The 20,619-nt window shown below is 40.6% G+C and overlaps 1 protein-coding gene across 2 annotated transcripts in view; it reads left to right on the top strand.

The window, feature by feature from the left end:
* cavin1b (caveolae associated protein 1b) overlaps positions 1-20,619 on the top strand; it is a 49,753-nt gene that overhangs the window by 27,561 nt on the left and 1,573 nt on the right. Inside the window, exons 2-3 of one of the 2 annotated variants that reach the window (XM_061908685.1) lie at positions 19,190-19,708; positions 19,799-20,619. The exon at positions 19,799-20,619 is cut by the window's right edge and continues 1,573 nt beyond it. In XM_061908685.1, the coding sequence (XP_061764669.1) occupies positions 19,190-19,708; positions 19,799-20,008 (729 nt within the window). In that variant the 3' untranslated portion in view covers positions 20,009-20,619. Of the gene's footprint in view, positions 1-19,189 lie in introns of both variants that reach the window. The other variant, XM_061908684.1, reaches the window with a different exon arrangement.

Here is a 20,619-nt window from a genome sequence, read left to right as displayed (position 1 = left end):
GAGGAATTATTCACAAGCGACGGTGTGGCGCAGTGGGAGAGTGGCCGTGCGCAACCCGAGGGTCCATGGTTCAATCCCCACCTAGTACCAACCTCGTCACGTCCGTTGTGTCCTGAGCAAGACACTTCACCCTTGCTCCTGATGGGTGCTGGTTGGCGCCTTGCATGGCAGCTCCCTCCATCAGTGTGTGAATGGGTGTGTGAATGGGTAAATGTGGAAGTAGTGTCAAAGCGCTTTGAGTACCTTGAAGGTAGAAAAGCGCTATACAAGTACAACCCATTTATCATTTATTTAAGCAAATAAGAACAAGATGGTGGGCGGAATTGTTACACCAAAAGCATACAAAAGGCAGATAAAGAAGCTGAAATAAGTCACTATTTATTTTTTGTTTTGTGTGAAAAGTGTCAGAATGTTCTCTAGGAAGACACTTTAAATATGTGACATGACCCTAACACATCCCAGCTAGTGGACAGAAACCTCTAAACAGCCATATTTTGACACTGAAACATTTTTGTATACAGAGTAAAAATAATATGTGTATGTTTCATTAGTTGTCAGTAGACAACAATAATTAATAGCAGAATAGTGCATTACTTCAAGACATTGATCTAATTCAGTCAAACCTCGTTGACATTGACATCGAGGCGGCGTGGCTCAGTTGCTACAGCGGCCGCTCCAGCAACTTAAGGGTTCCAGGTTCGATTCCCGCTTCCGCCATCCTAGTCACTGCCGTTGTGTCCTTGGGCAAGACACTTTACCCACTTAATCCCAGTGCCCCCACACTGGCTTAAATGTAGCTTAGAGATGTCGATAATGGGTTTCACTATGTGAAGCGCTTTGAGTCTCCAGAGAAAAGTGCTTAATAAATAGAATTCACTTCATGTGTAAACCAGCAATAAAAAATATCACACGTATTAAAGCATAACTAAGTAACTTTTCAAACTTCATAAAATGTTTTCATAACTTTCGGGATGATACCAAAAACCACAAAGGTTTTGTGCTATATGGCATACGTCACTCCCCCTTTCCCCGTTCGTTAAAAAGACGGAAGTCGATACGAACACCTACATGTCACCACAAAACTAAAAAACAGGAGAAGAAGAACGCCTACGTGCAATTACTGCTATCATGGCAGAAAACAACAACAGAAAGAAAAGTTTTGCCTGAGGAGATAAAAAAATAAGAAAAAAGGAAGCTATCTTGATAAAAAGACAGTCAGGATCAACATTGGCCCAGCTTTTACTCGCTGGCGTGAGCTCAAAGACGAGGAGGAATTTAAGACCGATGCTGCCTTGGCTTTGTACCTGCTATAATAGTAAGTACTTTTCGATGCTCAAGTCAAAATGCTAATGCTAATGTTAGCCATCGGAAATGTGCGTGGTAGCAATAAATTACCACCAACTTGATAGTTTGCAGTTCCACACTGACACCACCATTCACACAACAACCTCAAAAGTAACATATAAAGAAAAAACAATGCAATGACTGCAAACCCCAGATATAAAGTTTGCGTAAAATATGTAGGTCCCTACTGTGGAAAGATCAGTCATACTGAATAATTGTGGTGTTATCGTGTCAGTTTGACGCTATGTGTGCGAGTCCTTAATGGGAAATATCGTCGTCTTTCAGGCAAAACACTACCACTTTCATCCAGTGGCGCCACCAAAATCAACCAAAACTGAAAGTTTTTAAGTGGGGCTTTAAGCAGTTCACCAAAGTAGCGATCTTTTTGTCTGTCTCTGATGATCATAATAACCATGAGTGTCATTTAAACACATGAAAACATCACTAACAATAAAAATAGCAGTGGAAAATTGTAGTTATCGGTTAAATCCAGAGCCTGAGAGCTACCAGGATGATCCTGTTAGCATGCAGCATTCTCTTCTTCAGTTAATATTACAATGGGGGAACAATCTGGAATGACCACAATTGCCCTCTAGTGTACGACAGGCAACCTTCATATGGCCAACAGTCAACATGGGAACTTGAACTTCCAAGTAGATTGGTTAATAGAATAAATTATTTGGGAAATCATACAAATTCAGTGCTTGGAAATCTATTGAATGTTCAAAAAGTTATGCTTTCCTCTCTTTATATCTATATAGGATACAAAAGTGGTAAAGTTTCCAGAATTTTTCAAGATCCCAAAAAATAACCAAGTTTTTTGTTCTCAGGAAACAGGTCTGTGTTTTCTAACTGTTTTGTTTTGGAATTGTAATGTTGACTGGTCGGTAAGACATAACAGTTGTTTTTTTTGTTTTTTTTTTAATACAAGCCTTTACTTCCATGGCAACCGTGTAAACAACGTCTTTGCACACGAGTGTAAAGTTGAAGGAAAAAAATGGTAATGAATGGTTTGATTTAGTGGGCCGGTATAAAGTGGAAACACAGTGTCCCCACTTGCCTCTTGCGCTCAGTTCCTTTTTACGTCACCAGTTAAGTCATGGGGATTCCGTGTCCTGGGTTTACTGGAAAATCCCCCAGCATCCATGTCTGTTGCCACTGTGCTTTTATTTGTGAGATGTGTAATGGAATGTACACTCCAACATTGGACAGCACTTATGTTGCTCATGCAGGTACAATACGTGCACACACACACACACACATACACTCACATACACACACTCTGAAAGACATCTGGCGGTGGCTGGGCAGCAGGGGAGTTCATAGTAGTTGAAGTTTAAACAGGAAAACAGTAACAGAGAGGGGTGTGTTCTGGCTGGATTCCTCTACCCAGAGCTGATGAGAGGTTGCACTGTGGGTTGAGGGTGGAAAGCTTCCACTGAGTGTACAAACACACACACACACACACACACACACACACACACACACACACACACACACACACACACACACACACACACGCACGCACACACGCACGCACGCACACACGCACGCACACACACACAGACAGACACACACACACAAACCTACATTTCAGCAGGCGCAGATACAAAACATGTTACACAATGTAAGAGAAACACTCACACAGTCCCAACACACACAAAGACACACACCAACACATCCATCAGTGGATTGCGCTATATGAGTAAACAATACATTTCAATAAGAACACATTTTACTAACATTTTACACTAAGTGTGCATAAAAAGGTGCCCATCACATGAAAAATTGAGAGTTGGAAGGGTGCACATTTGGACTGCAGTACATATTTGGAAATGATTGTTACTGCCTTGGAATCCTGGTGCTTATTAAATACCGCAATGACTCACTGCAAGAAATATACTAACCAAAGTCGTTACATTTACATCAAAAATGCAATAAAGCAGTTCCTAATTAAATCATCATTTTCAGACACAATCCAGTCCTCCAATAATCTTTTTTATTTTTTTAATTTTTCTACACTTTATGCTCTAATTGAATTGAATTGAATTGAAATATTTATTTCAAACCTGCACAGTACAAATAAACACAGGTTTTTGTTTTTTTTTTACATTTAGGCAGAGATATTAATGCAAGGCTTGAAAAGGGGTTGGATGAAGCAGATGCTTATAATATCCCAACCCCTCTCACTCATTCCACATTTAACATAATCAATATAATACATGTACAATACTCACTAAACAAAAAAAAGAAAAACTCCTGTACACTAACAATACTATGAGACAAGACAAGACGAGACAAAACACACACACGCACACACACTCACACACACACACACACACACACACACACACACACACACACGGGCCCAGAAACTCTCTGACCATACACCTCTTTCCCAACGCTCTGTGCTGAGGCACCATTGGGAACATATAAAAAAATAGACATATATTCAAAAATATAGGCAGAGTGGAGTTTCCCATTTACCCAATATGCACGTTTTGGTTTTGTTATGGGAGGAAACTATAGTACCTGGAGTAAATCCACACAAGTACAGGTAGTACATGCAAACGCCACACGAAGAGGTCAAAGTTGAGATTCTAATTCAGGGCCACATGGGTGTGAGGTAGAATTTCGAGCAAACTGGTTTTGGCTTTGTAGCTTAGAATCACCTAATTAAAGTACAGTGTTTTATTTTCCTATATTCAAATACAGTGTTGCTGTTTAAATTGTGAGTAATGTTGCATCCATCCATCCATTTCCTACCGCTTATTCCCTTTGAGGTCTCGGGGGGAGTTGGTGCCTATCTCAGCTACAATCGGGCCGAAGGCGGGCTACACCCCTTGACAAGTCGCCAACTCATCGCAGGGCCAACACAGATAGACAGACAACATTCACACTCACATTCACACACTAGGGCCAATTTAGTGTTGCCAATTTACCAGTAATGTTACAGTGGCTACCTATATTAAATAAAACCTCTAACTTCCATCCATCCATTTTCTACCGCTTATTCCCTAACTTGTTTTTAATGAATACTTAGGCCTACTACTCTGTTGTTTTATAATGTTAATCATTATGGTGGTACTTGGAGAGTCAAGTGTTTTCTGGGATGGTACTTGCTGGAAAAAGGTTTCAGAACCACTGAATGCTCGTCAAATTACTGTACATATCGCAAAATTGACAAAAAATGGCCATTCTCTGTCACAGGAGTGATTATTTTATCCATCCATCCATCCATCCATCTTCTTCTGCTTATCCGAGGTCGGGTCGCGGGGGCAACAGCCTAAGCAGGGAAAATCAGACTTCCCTCTCCCCAGCCACTTCGTCTAGCTCTTCCCGGGGGATCCCAAGGCGTTCCCAGGCCAGCCGGGAGACAGTCTTCCCAACGTGTCCTGGGTCTTCCCCGTGGCCTCCTACCGGTTGGACGTGCCCAAAACACCTCCCTAGGGAGGCATTCGGGTGGCATCCTGACCAGATGCCCGAACCACCTCATCTGGCTCCTCTCGATGTGAAGGAGCAGCGGCTTTACTTTGAGTTCCTCCCGGATGGCAGAGCTTCTCACCCTATCTCTAAGGGAGAGCCCCGCCACACGGGGGGGGGGAACTCATTTCGGCCGCTTGTACCCGTGATCTTATCCTTTCGGTCATGACCCAAAGCTCATGACCATAGGTGAGGATGGGAACGTAGATCGACCGGTAAATTGAGAGCTTTGCCTTCCGGCTCAGCTCCTTCTTCACCACAACGGATCGGTACAACGTCCGCATTACTGAAGACGCCGCGCCGATCCGCCTGTCGATCTCACGATCCACTCTTCCCCCACTCGTGAACAAGACTCCTAGGTACTTGAACTCCTCCACTTGGGGCAGGGTCTCCTCCCCAACCCGGAGATGGCATTCCACCCTTTTCCGGGCGAGAACCATGGACTCGGACTTAGAGGTGCTAATTCTCATTTCGGTCTCTTCACACTCGGCTGCGAACCGATCCAGTGAGAGCTGAAGATCCCGGTCAGATGAAGCCATCAGGACCACATCATCTGCAAAAAGCAGAGACCTAATCCTGCGGTCACCAAACCGGAACCCCTCAACGCCTTGACTGCGCCTAGAAATTCTGTCCATAAAAGTTATGAACAGAATCGGTGACAAAGGACAGCCTTGGCGGAGTCCAACCCTCACTGGAAATGTGTTCGACTTACTGCCGGCAATGCGGACCAAGCTCTGGCACTGATCGTACAGGGAGCGGAACGCCACAATAAGACAGTCCGATACCCCATATTCTCTGAGCACTCCCCACAGGACTTCCCGAGGGACACGGTCAAATGCCTTCTCCAAGTCCACAAAGCACATGTGGACTGGTTGGGCAAACTCCCATGCACCCTCAAGAACCCTGCCGAGAGTATAGAGCTGGTCCACAGTTCCACGACCAGGACGAAAACCACACTGTTCCTCCTGAATCCGAGGTTCGACTATCCGACCTAGCCTCGTCTCCAGTACACCTGAATAAACCTTACCGGGAAGGCTGAGGAGTGTGATCCCACGATAGTTGGAACACACCCTCCGGTCCCCCTTCTTAAAGAGAGGAACCACCACCCCGGTCTGCCAATCCAGAGGTACCGCCCCCGCTGTCCACGCGATGCTGCAGAGTCTTGTCAACCAAGACAGCCCCACAGCATCCAGAGCCTTAAGGAACTCCGGGCGGACCTCATCCACCCCTGGGGCCTTGCCACCGAGGAGCTTCTTAACTACCTCAGCGACCTCAGCCCCAGAAATAGGAGAGTCCACCACAGATTTCCCAGGCACTGGTTCCTCATAGGAAGACGTGTTGGTGGGATTGAGGAGGTCTTCGAAGTATTTCTTCCACCTATCCACAACATCCGCAGTCGAGGTCAGCAGAACACCATCCGCACCATACACGGTGTTGATAGTGCACTGCTTCCCTTTCCTGAGGCGGCGGACGGTGGTCCAGAATTGCTTCGAAGCCGTCCGATGATTATTTTATTTGAAAAATAATACATTTTTAGACAATAACATCACATTGGGTTCAACATAGGGTTCTTAGGATCATCATTGACAGTTGCGAAAATAAAGATAAGTTGACAAGCGCTCTCACTGCATATGCTAAAAATAAGCCTGGCAGATTACTCCTGATATTTGGAAGATGAAAAAGAAACTAAAATGAAGACAGGAGCTACTTAAAATATGTTATTTTGTTTTCATGCTAATGAGAAATTGGCTGAGTTTGATTGTTTTGTGCACGACACATAATAAATCGGTGGTAATGCAAACCAGTCAGTCAGGGATGACTGGAGTAAAAGCAGGAACTTGACAAGTCCTAACCTGATGAAACACTTCCATCCATCAATTTTCTACCGCTTGTCCCTTTTGGGGTGGCAGGGGTGCTGGAGGCTATCTCTTTTGTAGTGAAATGCTATTGAATGGACACCCGTCCGTAGAGTACTTATATTGAGTTGAGCATCAAGTGAATGTGCTCATTTATACAGTTGGTTTCCTATGACTTGATCAAATAATTAAAGGAAGCCAGCTAAGGCTATTTTTAACCTTGATGACTGATGACTAATTTTCAGTATCACGCATTTCGAGTATTTTTTTATGAATACTATATTCATAAATAATTTCCTAACCAGTTTTTCTAAAAGCCTTGCATAACTCTTGTTTAGATGTGTGTGCAACAAGGTGTGTCAGTCGCTGGGATCAGCCGGCTGATGTGATCTGCACAACACAGCATTTCTCTTTCATGGTGTGACTGCATGGTAACACCCACCACCCACAAAGGTTTCGTTCCCTACAACACAGTCTTTCAGACATGAGTCCTCATAATCTGATTTATCCAAATGTTTTTTTATTCTATTTTTTTTCCTTCTTCTTCCAAAATAAAATACATCCATCCATCCATTTTCTACCGCTTATTCCCTTTGGGGTCGCGGGGGGCCCGCCTTTGGCCCGATTGTAGCTGAGATAGGCACCAACGCCCCCCGAGACCTCAAAGGGAATAAGCGGTAGAAAATGGATGGATGGATGCAACATTACTCACAATTTAAACAGCAACACTGTATTTGAATATAGGAAAATAAAACGCTGTACTTTAATTAGGTGATTCTGTGGCGTACCACTAGATGGAGCCCACATACCACTAGTGGTCGCCAATTCATCGATCGCAATCAACGAGTCAATTTTTGGGAAACTATCGGGGCAATCGCAAAAATATTACAAATATAAACATGTATATACATGACAAGTGACACCAACCACACCCACCACCCAACCCAAAAACAACCCCCAGTTGATGGGGTGAGGGAGAGATTGCGGCATAACATACTCTATATACAAGGGTTGTGTTTGTATGTACCGTAATAATTTTAGTACGGTGTTATTTCCCCTCTTGTATACCAGTTACAAATGTTACAGCTCATGAAAATTCTAAGATGGTCATAGGTTTACCCAATAGCGGATGAATTATTGTACATGTATAGCAAAATGTTTTGAGATGAATGTAATTTAAAATGATATCAAATAAACAAATGATATTTACCGAGTACAGTATGTTATGGCTGGGTTTGTTTATACCAAATAATATGGGGCATTATGTTTGCACAATTCAATTTTTAGTCATTTAAATTTTGTTTACTTTTTGTGTAAAATGGAAGATTATTTGTATAAATCACTAAGCAAATTGGACATTGAAAATTGTGGGAAAAAAACAGCACAGAGGAGCTTCAAAAATCTATATTGGTATGATTGTGAGTTTGAGCGCGGGCCAAGATGGTATACAATATTCTTAAGCCCGAAAGATATATATGATATATACTGTACATATTTGCCCTGGTTTGCAAGCTCACAAAAGAACACAGTGTTGCCGCAGCCTTGTTGAGACAATCAAATGAACCCCCAGTCGCACACCCCACACCACCTCTGCATACCTCATTTGTCTATTTTCCATGGCTCGCAGTGTACCTTCCTGCCTTTGGAGAACAATGTCCCATTAAATTAGGGCCAGGAAGTCAACACAACAAGGTGCGTGCTTGAACTTTTCCAGATACTTTGTATATGTACATACTTTGCACAGGCACTCATGCACAAAGTTGACTTGCTCTCATATACTCAATCAGCCTTCCTTGCACATACGTATGGTATGACTCATTTAAGATAATGGACAGTGCAGACACAAACCAAAGCTGGTCAATCTCAACATTAAGTTGACTTGTATAGTCCAGTTTATTAATATTTGACTAAGATTTCTGGTCATCAACTTGCTACTAACTAACAGCCAATCAAATGCATTCCAGACCATCGGGGTCTCAAACTCGCGGCCCACAGGTCCAAATGTTGTGGCCCTCTACTTCATAGTTTAGTGTAATTGCGGCCTGCACACTCTGGACTGCTGATAAATCAAATATACGTATTATGTCAATCTTGAACCCCACTAGAAAAAAAACACAAGCTACAATAACGATGCAGACACATAAATTACAGCACAACAAACACAACAAGCAACTTACTGTAAGCAAGCAGAAGTGTGACCAGCTCCTAGGGAACTCAACAGGTCAAAATATAAAACTTTTACATCAAATTGTTCATTTATTATGACCTTATAATGCATTAGCTGCATTAGCTCAAGGTCATGATAGCTGCTGGTAGAAGTCAGTTGCCGCCAGTTTAGTTAGAACATGCATACCCTTATAATGTAGTACATATTTCCAGTTGTTTCATTGCAGCATGTCCGGAAAGGAGTCAAAATATAGCAGTTGTATGCCATTTGTTTTTTTGTAACACAGCAGTGAATAAATAAATGAGTAAATAAATATGACATGAGTAAGTAAATCATTATGGATTAATTATATAAACAATAATTACAGCTCTCATAAATAAATAGTTAGGTCATTTATGCTTCACCCATGAGATAATTATGATTGTCTAATGTTTTAATATAAGTTTTAAAATGTTTTTTAAGATTATTATTCTTTGTACTTTATTAACACATATTAGTACTTTTATTGATTTTTGTGGTTAATCCATTCCGTAACGTAATTCCACATTCTGATATTCTAAAGGTTTTAAGTGTTGTATGTGCATACAAATGTTTTGAACTAGATTTTCCTCTAAGGTTATGTTTCTCTTCTTTTGTTGAGAAGAATTGTTGTACATTATTGGGTAGCAGGTTATGGTTTGGGCAGCACAGTGGTACAGGGGTTAGTGCATGTGCCTCACAATACGAAGGTCCTGAGTAGTCCTGGGTTCAATCCCGGGCTCGGGATCTTTCTGTGTGGAGTGTGCATGTTCTTCTCGTGACTGGGTAGGTTTCTTCCGGGTACTCCGACTTCCTCCCACTTCCAAAGACATGCACCTGGGGATAAGTTGATTGGCAACACTAAATAGGCCCTAGTGTGTGAATGTGAGTGTGAATGTTATCTGTCTGTCCTTTCGCCCAAATGCGACCCCAAAAGGGACAAGCGGTAGAAAATGGATGGATGGAGGTTTTGGTTTGCTTTGTACATAATTTTAGCTATTTGCAAATTCTCAAATGTATTGAATTTCAATATTTTGGATTCAATGAATTAAGGGGTTTGTATGTTCTATATATCCAATATTATGTATTATTATAACTGATTTTTCTTTTTTTAACACAGTTAGTGAATGAAGTGTATTTTTGTACTTGTTTTTCCATATTTCTACACATTAACTCAGATATGCTAACACTAGTGAGCAGTAGAGAATATGGTCCAGAACATAATTTTGGTCCAGAACATAATTTGGTTCATTCATTATTGATGTGTTTCTTGCTACTTTATATTGCATATTTTCTTACACGAGATTTCCAGTTCATTTTATCGTCATAGCAGTTAACAAACATGGTGGTTAAAACGTGATTCTGATGTGAATACTTTGCGGGCCAGCCTCACCCCGACTCCACCTCCAGCGGCCCTCAGGTGAATCGAGTTGAGGCCCCTGTCGTAGACAAAAGTATGATGGTAAGATGAGACAAACTATTTGGCCACAATCACAAGAAGTACGTCCGTAGGAGCCAACATTAAACCTGAGAACACTGTAGCATCTAACACTGTTGTGGTAGCATCATGGCCTGGAACTGTTTTGCTGCCACAAATTAGATGGTATATTGCAAAACCGATACGTTGTCACAACTGAGTTTTTCAAAAGGATAATAAGTTAAAACACACATCAAAACTGACCTTAAGAGTTTCTAAAATGACTTTGTCCGTGTGGGGAAACCAACCAATTTTAATTAACCCTACCAATTCTGCTTGGAAGAGTGGTTAAATATGCTGACAGAATTATACCAGAAGCCTGTTGGTGACCACAAAAAAAAAACCTGCCTCAGGTGGAAATTGCTCAGAGTTAATTACCCCAAAATGAGTGGGTGTATATGCATTATATGCATAATTATTCAAATAAAATATTAAATGCCCAAAATGTATATGACATTGGGTGTAAGTAAACATATTGGTAATACTCAAAAAGGGAAAGACAAAACAAGTTTCTATATTAACAAAGACAGACGATGGACAGAGAATCTTTTGTGTACGTTTAACATATTTGGAAGGTTAGAAATAAAAAATATCAGACACATTGTCTATTCAGCAACATCCTTTTATAATTTCATAGCTGCTGGATGACTTAAAGGGCTGATTAAACCACATGTAATTGATGCATTTCGGTGTAATTTAATGTTTTTTAATGACGTTCGTTTTTTCTCAGAGAATATCTATTACAAACATAAATCCTATATGAAAACAACATCTATGCATTTTTTTTTTTGCATTTTAAGTACAATCGTGCAGCCTCCCTCCCAAGTATAAAAAGAAGAAGAAAATAAAAGTTCTGTCCAAGTTTGATGCACTACAGGAGTGCTTTTAAAATGCCTAATAAAAATGTGCTACATGTCTCCTGCATGTTTGAAAACCTAGCAAAACACCAAAAGTAATGTAACATAGTAAATGAGAGTGTCCCATATAGTGCACACAAATCTTCATTTAAATATGCCGGTCTGTACCACTATACAATTGCACACGCAGTCTTGCTAGAGCTTTCGCGCAACACGCCCACTAATATTACAAACTATTTTATATATTGCACACGATGTTTGGCGCGAGGTATTTGGATATTAGTACATCCGGCCAACGTAACCAGGCTGCAAAACCCCGCGAACAGAAGCATCCAAGACTGGTAAGCTGATTCCCAAATGCATGAACCTTATATTTGACGCTTTGGCATTGTTTAACGGGCAGCACGGTGTAACAGGGGTTAGTGCGTCTGCCTCACAATACGAAGGTCCTGAGTATTCCTGTGTTCAATCCCGGGCTTGGGATCTTTCTGTATGGAGTTTGCATGTCCTTCACGTGACTGCTTGGGTTCCCTCCGGGTACCCCGGCTTCCTCCCACCTCCAAAGACATGCACCTGGGGATATGTTGATGGGCAACACTAAATTGGCCCTAGTGTGTGAATGTGAGTGTGAATGTTGTCTGTCTATCTGTGTTGGCCCTGCGATGAGTTAGCGACTTGTCCAGGGTGTACTCCGCCTTCCGCCCGATTGTAGCTGAGATAGGCACCAGTGACCCCAAAGGAAATAAGCGGTAGAAAAATGGATGGATGGATGGATGGATGGCATTGTTTAACACGAGTATGCAAAATTGTAACAACATGCATTAGTCTGAAAAATTCAACCGGTAATAACTCAGGTTTGTGAATCTTATTTGAAAAGTGTCGGAGCTGCTGGTTTACCAAATGTTCGCTACTGTTGGTAAAGTTCTGCACAAAGAACGTGAATGATTGGAAAATAATGTTGAAAATATTTTTTTTTTTCTGTCTGCAAATCTTGTTTTGGTTTGATTAAACGAAACAATCATGTCCGTTGCTCCATTGGAAGGCTCCAAACAAGCTTGGATAATAATAATGTTGCTTCATTAGATCAAATTAAATGTATTAATTTGGTAAAAATTTGAAAGTTGCCTTATCATTAAAAGTTACCTTATTTTAATGTACAAATTGTTTGCACACGCTAAATATCCATCACTTATCTGGGCTAATCTCTTGATCATTTTCAATCCTATATCCGCCCCTGCTTGACGGTTATTAAGATAAATAAATGATAAGTGGGTTGTACTTGTATAGCGCTTTTCTACCTTTCAAGGGACTTAAAGCGCTTTGACACTACTTCCACATTTACCCATTCACACACACACATTACACACTGATGGAGGGAGCTGCCATGCAAGGCGCTAACCAGCACCCATCAGGAGCAAGGGTGAAGTGTCTTGCTCAGGACACAACGGACGTGACGAGGTTGGTACTAGGTGGCGATTGAACCAGGGACCCTCGGGTTGTGCACGGCCACTCTCCCACTGCGCCACGCCGTCCCTAAATCCAACATGTTGACCCTAAAAACCCTGTAGAGATGCTTCTCAAAATAAGTGATTCCGCAGCTAAAACCATTTCAGACTTTTTATCACCACTGAGACAAAATATTAGTGAGGGAGTTATTTTTTCCCATTTTCTTTTCAACACAGCTGTTCAGGAAAAAGGGGATCCCTCTTCCAAGGTCAGGTTTACCCAAGACACTGCAATACAATATCTTCATAAAAACACCATCAGGCTGCAACAGAAAACAATAGAAAAGAGGCCCCCCCCTCCACGCTGCGCCCCACCCTCATCTTCCTTGCTTCCAGGTCTCGGTCAACACTTTGATGCTATCATCTTCCTGCCTAGCAGATTTGCGGTTTTTCCATTTCTCCCAAGCATCATCCAATTTGTGCAGGGACTAACTTCATGCGACAGCAGCACAGCAACTCTTCCTGTGTCTTTTGTTCTGACTTTTTTGTGTTCCTGTTTTGATAAAAGACACACGCAAGTGTGGTCTTTCATATAGGTAAGATTTGCCATTATGGAAAGAGGAAGTCCTCCGCCGCCTCAATTTTCCACCCGTCGTTTACAATCTACAGTATAGCACATTGTAAGGAAAAAGACTTCCTCATGTGGAATGCAGGGGGAAAGGTGAAAAAGATGATTGGTTGATGGATGGGCAAAGAAAGCAGTGGATGGAAGATGGAAAAAAAAGCGCCACTGAGCTGTTAAATACTTCATCAGAGGTGTCAGTTACAAATTACAGTATGATTTCACAGCAAGAACATCTGTGTTTAATTAAATTGATATTCAATATAGTAGGCAAGAAAACTGGAATAAATATAATGCGATGAATAATCTGTTGTAATTCAATGGCACACTTCCTATTGTTGCAGTGTATGCACTACCTTTTGTTAGTAATGCTGTCAAATGATTGTTTTCTTAATCCCATCAATTACACTTTTGAATTTAGATTAGTCATGATTAATCACAGGTAATTACTTGCTTGCAAAATTTAAATTCACCTTATAAAAAAGAACCAAAGATTTGAACACAAATGTAGTTCTACTGTCAGATTGTCATGCACTGTAAAAACAAAAAAATTATGTTGACTCAACTTAACTCACTTTGTAAAGTTGAGGCAACTTTCAGTGTCAAGTATATTACGCTTCAAAACATGAGTTGACATTCAGTCAGATGTAAGGTGAACTTGAAAATATTATTTGATATAACTTTGAAATATGTTTGTTCAATACATTTCATCAAGTTCCTACCACTGCAAGTCAAGTTGGTTTAACATGGTTTGTAATTGTTTAGCTGCAAGTATAAAGCACGGCACTATACCTATATATTTGTATATTTATACATTCAGTACATATTTTCACCCTTTCATCAATTCACCAATTCACACAAAGACAGCGCTAACCTATAGCCCAACCTATAACCTTCTACAAGATGACCACTCTACCCAGTAAGCCATGCCGTCCATATGGAAACAGTTGACGGTATCCGCAGTTTGTTTCTGTATCCTGTAATGTTCACCGGAAAACATTACTTAGGAGAACTAAAAAGATACTGGTTAAACGTATCTTATCTGATTTTAAAGTTCAAAACCGCATGTGACGTTACATTGCTGGCACATCCGTGTTGGTTGAAAGTCCCACCCTGATTTACTTTTTGAAGTTCAGTGAACTTATTGTTATGGGTTTTCAATGAGTTTCCGCCCTTTTTTCTCGTTGAAGTTGTCGTAACTCTTCAGCAACTGGACAAAAATAGGCCTTCCGACTCAACGCCAAAGACACGTCTTCACTGTTCAAAAGAATATTTTTAGAAATATTTTACTGAAATGCGCCTCTTTTTTTGTTAAAGGTTTGCTCACAGTTTTATCTGTACTCCTGTCAGGGTGTATTTTGGAGTGAAGTTTGCCAGTGACCACGCCAGTCTGAGTCTCCTCGCTCATCTTTGACACATACCATTGACCTGATCACTAACCGTTTGACAACCTGCATCGCCTTTCAGGTGTGTCATGTATACAATCTGTGTATACATGACATCATTGTTAGTGATTTATTACAATTACCTTTTAACTTCCCTCAGAGACATACATTATTATCACTATTATAAAGTAAATACCGTTGGGTGTAATACTTATCTAGTACATTTCTGACCTACAAACATTTCAGTATAAAGAGTTTTTTTTCTTTGGCAACATCAAATCAATGTCACTACAATAATGTAGCCAAAGGGTTCACAAAAAAAAAAAAAAAAAACATCAGAATTAACCTTCTTTGAGGTATCCCAATATGTGTTACAACCTACTGACAGCATATGCATCACAGAGGGTTAAAGCTTTGAAGTTTTGCTTGACTATAAGTTAAATTTTTTCAATGATTTCAAAGTTCTGTACAATGTCAAGAAAGTGCAACTTTCTTTCTCGTTAAATATCCCAAAGCTAGGATGTCTTCCTCTGCATAAGAAAAAATAACAAATATAGCTTTACCTTTTTGCTGACATAAATAAACAGGTAATGTGCCTCCAGTCTAATACATATGTGCTTCACTGCATATTTGCTTTGAAAATATACAGTAGTATGTGTTGCACAATACTTTGTCATTTGTTTCCATTCCCTCACCTGTATGAACGTTAATGTACATTTTTCTGTGCAATTTCCCCCTCTGGCATGACAGAGATGAGCACAACTCAGAGTCTTGTTACAGTAAGCCCAAGGTTCTGCCAAATGTAATGAAGGACCAACTCTGTTTAGGCGAGTCTCTAATTCTAACCCTTTCCGTGACATTGATGAGTAACTCATGTTCCTCGCTTCAGTCAGCTTGTGTGTACTTGTGCTCATTTCACGAAAAACACTCGGCCTACTCTACGTTCATATTTTAGACATTCCATTACCATTCATAAATCATAGCTCCCAAACTGAAATTACCACCCTTCAAGTCAACTTCAGACAAATCTAAACGTAAGCAAATGTAATTTTAGATTTTAAGCTGCACTAGTCAATGTTACTCAAACTGTCAAATTAGCATATCTATGAATATTCTCATTCCTTCAGGTGTATGTATTCTCAGGACTGTTCAGTTTATTTTACAAAAAGTTTCACCTCACATTATATCAGGCTTTGTCGGTTCATTCATGCTCAAAGACTAGATAGGACAAGTTTTGTCTGGACACTTTTTGGACAACATCAACATGCATGAACATTCCAGTTGCTTTAAAAGGGTAACTGCACTTTTCGGGATTTTTGCCTATCATTCACAATGCTTATGTAAGACAAGAACACATATATTTTTCATTTTTTTAATCACTCTAAATACTAAATAAATGTGATCAAAAGTCCACTTACAATGGAGCCTATTGGAGTCGTTGTTTTCTGTCCATAAAATCCCTTTAAAAAACACGCAAACACCTCCATTAACGTTTTATATACATGATGTAAGTATATATGTAATGTAGTAAAAGGCACATTTTAAATAACATTTATTTTGCAAATTTTAAGCATTTAAGCGATGCATTAACTTCAAAAACGCATCACGACGTTCGCTTTCTTTTTATCAACATCACTGATTGTTACTCACTGCAGACTTCATGAGCCAACAAACTTAATAAAACATCACTTACTGTACAATGTCTGCTGTCATTAGGATGCCAACTGCTAGGATGTTCATATATTCCCATTTGGATGAAGATTGACTTATACTCCTCGCGAAGAAAATGGGAGAGCAATCAAGCATCTTGTCATGTCATTCTCACCATTGCCGGGTCAAAACTGGATGCCAACTTGTCGGAATACATCTTCATCCTTCTACTATCCAGGGAAGAGGCATGATCTATGATCTACAACAAACTTCCATATGCAAGGAAGTGAGGAAGCAGCTTGCCACTCGATGATGTCAATATAAGCACACAAGCTCGTGATTATGGCTCCCCTACAAATAGTTTGTCTGATGCAGCTGGAATGGGTGTACCAAAGCCTGGTACACCAGTGGCAATTGCTCTAAGACCGCAAGAGAACCTCAGATTCTCCTAAAACTAAAAATATTACATGGTCATATATGTACTTTAATGTTGACATTTCATTAAATATGCTTGAGAATGTGTTCAACTTTTAAATAAATGATAAATGGGTTGTACTTGTATAGCGCTTTTCTACCTTCAAGGTACTCAAAGCGCTTTGACACTACTTCCACATTTACCCATTCACACACACATTCACACACTGATGGAGGGAGCTGCCATGCAAGGCGCCAACCAGCACCCATCAGGAGCAAGGGTGAAGTGTCTTGCTCAGGACACAACGGACGTGACGAAGTTGGTTCTAGGTGGGATTTGAACCAGTGACCCTCGGGTTGCGCACGGCCACTCTCCCACTGCGCCACTTTTGTTCAGCTTATGTGACTTTCTTATCATTCTATGTGGTTGTGTCAGAGTGCATCAAACAGTGTTGAAGCTGAGCGTCCATTGACTTCAGTGGGTAAGCATAGAGTGGGATGTTTCACTGCAGCAAAACTAGACAATCATTGGATACATCTTTCGCTTCAGCTGGCCTGGATGCTGAGCTCCTGCATGATGATTTGATGATCTGTCTGAGGCTGAATCCCTATTTCTGAATGACAGCAAAATGAGAGTCAGCGATCTTGAAATATGGACCACTGCCAGAGCAATTTTCAAGTTTCATTTTGTTGTTTTCAGTTGATATGGAGAATTTAACAATCTTCTAAATAACGTTTTCTTTTGTAAAATCCAGCATCTTTTTGACGTTTGTTTGTTATTGTCACATTTAGAAAGGAGCTGGAAAAAAAATGAATGAAATTAACCCCTTTTTGAAAAACCAGCAGTTGCTACTCTGGTATGCATTAAGATGTTGGAAAGTTGCTACTGACCCCACATGACAGTGAAAAATGTTGTCAAGTGTGTTCTTATTGTTGTTATGTGTGGTGTACAGTACCAGTGCATGAGATGACCAACATAATACACCACAAACTAAACGATCAGTCCACCAACAGACTTAATGTAGTATCTGGACTGAACTGTGAGAGGCAACAATGAGCCATGGGTTACATCGATTTTCCAGAATATAAGATTAACAATAGCTACAATAAGCTAATCAAAAAAACTTTCATTGGAACATTTGAGTTTCGATGTTCTGATGCCAAAAAATCCCAATGTGAAGCATGTGTTGAGCTGACTAACTCACCGAGGTTCTTAATTGTTTTTTCAAAGTTAAGCATTTAGGATATGCAGTATTCTAATGCAAGAATGAGTTTTACTGAGGTCTGCATATGTAAAAATAATCTGGAACTGTTTAAGAATGTTGTCTATTGGATTATTTAAAAGTAGTGTTATGGTTTGACAACGTCAGCATCACAGTCCAGTGATATGAGTTTGATTCTCAGACTGTAACAAAGACTCCAAATCAAAGTTATTCAACCGGCGGCCTGGGGGCAAAATCCGGTCAAGGGATGACATCAGAGTTCTGTTCAAATCTTGGGAGTGACTTTAACATTTCTGCAGCAAATTCCTAAAGCCGCGAGAGGATCTTACATCGGTGTAAACACATCGGCAGATTCTTACCTTGACATTCCAAACTCTAAAGGCCAGCATCTACTGGGGTATTTATATGTTGTATTTTATGGAGTAAGAATTTTTTTATCTTAAATGTGTAACTTTGACTAAAAAGACTAAAAACAATGGGTCAATACAAAAGATGCTTGATCTTAAATTAGAACTAAGACTACAGGGAGAATCCACCCCCCTCTCAACCCCCCACCCCCCGATCCTTAGCTTTCTGGAAATGTGGCTCATTCAACAATTTAGTTGAATAGCCTTGCTCTAAATTATCCTTAAGTGTGAATGTGAGTGTGAATGGTTGTTTGTATATGTGCCCTATGATTGACTGGCAAGCTATACCTAGGCTAGGCTCCAGCTCACCTACAACCCACATGAGAACAAGATGTATTAGAAATAGATGAATAAAATATATGTTTCCTCTAAAAGCACTTCTACCTCATGTATTTGCACTCTATAATTAAGGGTTCTGCAATGATTCCGTTTTCTATCCTGCAATATAAGATTATACAGTACAATATATTTGGTGCAGTTTATTTTTTAGCCTTTTCTTTTGGTCTACCGCCCCCTTGTGGAATAAAAACACCTTTGTAACCAAACTCTTAAAATTTTCCAAGTTGTGTGTTCCTCTGTTTCACATTATATTTTATCTTCTATTTATTGGTTACATTTCTGTCATGTAGGAATAGAAAATACAGAAATAAAGTTTGCTGTTAGAAGAAATATTCATTTATCTTCAGTATTCTGTAACTATCCTATATGAAAAGCTGATGGTGACCAGCCTGTAGCACAGAATTGTTGATCAATCAAAATATCATATTAGGAGTACATTGCTCTAAGTTTGTCACAGTGAAATGCATTCATTGTTGTTAATAATGACATCTCTTCTCCACAGGATGAAGTCAAGATTCCTTCCAAACTCAACGTTTCCAAGTCTATGCGGATCTCTGGGTCTGTTGCAGGAAGCAGAGGAGGGAGTGTGCTGGAGCTAAAGGAGGCTATGGAGGGCGAGGATGCGGAAGAGGGAGAGAAAGAAAACAAACCCAATGTAGAACTTTCCTCAGATGAGGAAGAAGTGGACATTGAGGACGTCCTTATGGAAACCCGTGCTGAACGTATCAAGCGTAGCAGCCTGCAGCGTGTACAAACCATCAAGACCGTCTTCTCCAAGGAAAAGATGGACAAGACTAGGGCAAAGACCATGGAGAACCTGGAGAAGACCAAACAGAAAACCAAGGATAACCTGGAGAAGACAAAGCAGAAAACCAAGGATAACTTAGAGAAGACAAAGCAGAAGACTAAAGCAAACCTGGAGAAGACCCGCCACAACATTGAGAAGAAGATGGGAAAGCTTGGAACTCGTATGAGCGTCAATCCTGAACGCAAGCAGAAGATTCAGACGTCCCGTGACAAGGTGAAGAAAGCCTTCACACCGGACCATGTCGTTTACGCCCGCTCCAAGACTAACGTGTACACTGTGCCCCCTTTCACCTTCCACGTCAAGAAAATCCGTGACGGCGCCGTCGAGGTCGTGCAAGGCACCGAGATGGTGGAGGTCTCCCAGGATGCTGTAGATGAAGAGGCTGAGGGAGGGGCAGAGGAAGTCGAGATGGAGATGATGAATGGTAGAGGGGATGACGAAGATGAAGATGAAGACGAGGACGGCCAAGATGTCCTGGAGGACAATGAGGATAAAGACAGAGACAGCGACTAGATAAAGAAGCAGGCATCCTTTGCATCAAAAATCCAGACATCTGAGTTTGTTCAATGTAACTTACAGGAACGACAGCCAAAACTACAAAATAGTTCATTATCTAGGTAATATATATTGGGCCTCACCAAACACAGGTCACAATATTAGTGAAGTTGATGATAATCTATGCATATTTACAAGAGTGCTTCATAGGTTGCTTTCAGGACTTAATAGTGGAATGGATGCTGAATACGAATATCAAAAACAGCAGACAGAAGACAGGAAAGAAGTTACAACGAATGGCAATAGAAGCGAATTTAAACAAAATCATCAAATTTGTTAATTTTCAGATTCCATTACCTACTGCAGGGGTGACCAAAGAGGGGACCACGTGCCAACTTTGGCCCAGTCGTTTCTTTTGGCTTCCCAAATGTAACACATTTTCATACTGACCTCTTACAAGCTCACACAATCATTGATGAAACACGCAAGGCTAACTTGTTGGCATCAAACGAATGGCGGTATGTGACTAAACTCCTTAGTAGTGCTGCTGTACACTTAAAATTGCTGTGTTTGGCCCCATTGGCCACATTTTCACTTAGGCCTTTGGAAGGGAAAGGTTTGGGCACTCG

The sequence above is a fragment of the Nerophis ophidion genome, linkage group LG08 (assembly GCF_033978795.1).
Source record: "Nerophis ophidion isolate RoL-2023_Sa linkage group LG08, RoL_Noph_v1.0, whole genome shotgun sequence".
Taxonomy (NCBI): domain Eukaryota; kingdom Metazoa; phylum Chordata; class Actinopteri; order Syngnathiformes; family Syngnathidae; genus Nerophis; species Nerophis ophidion.
Note: the sequence above shows the minus strand (reverse complement) of the source record. Positions and strands in the feature narration are given on the sequence as shown.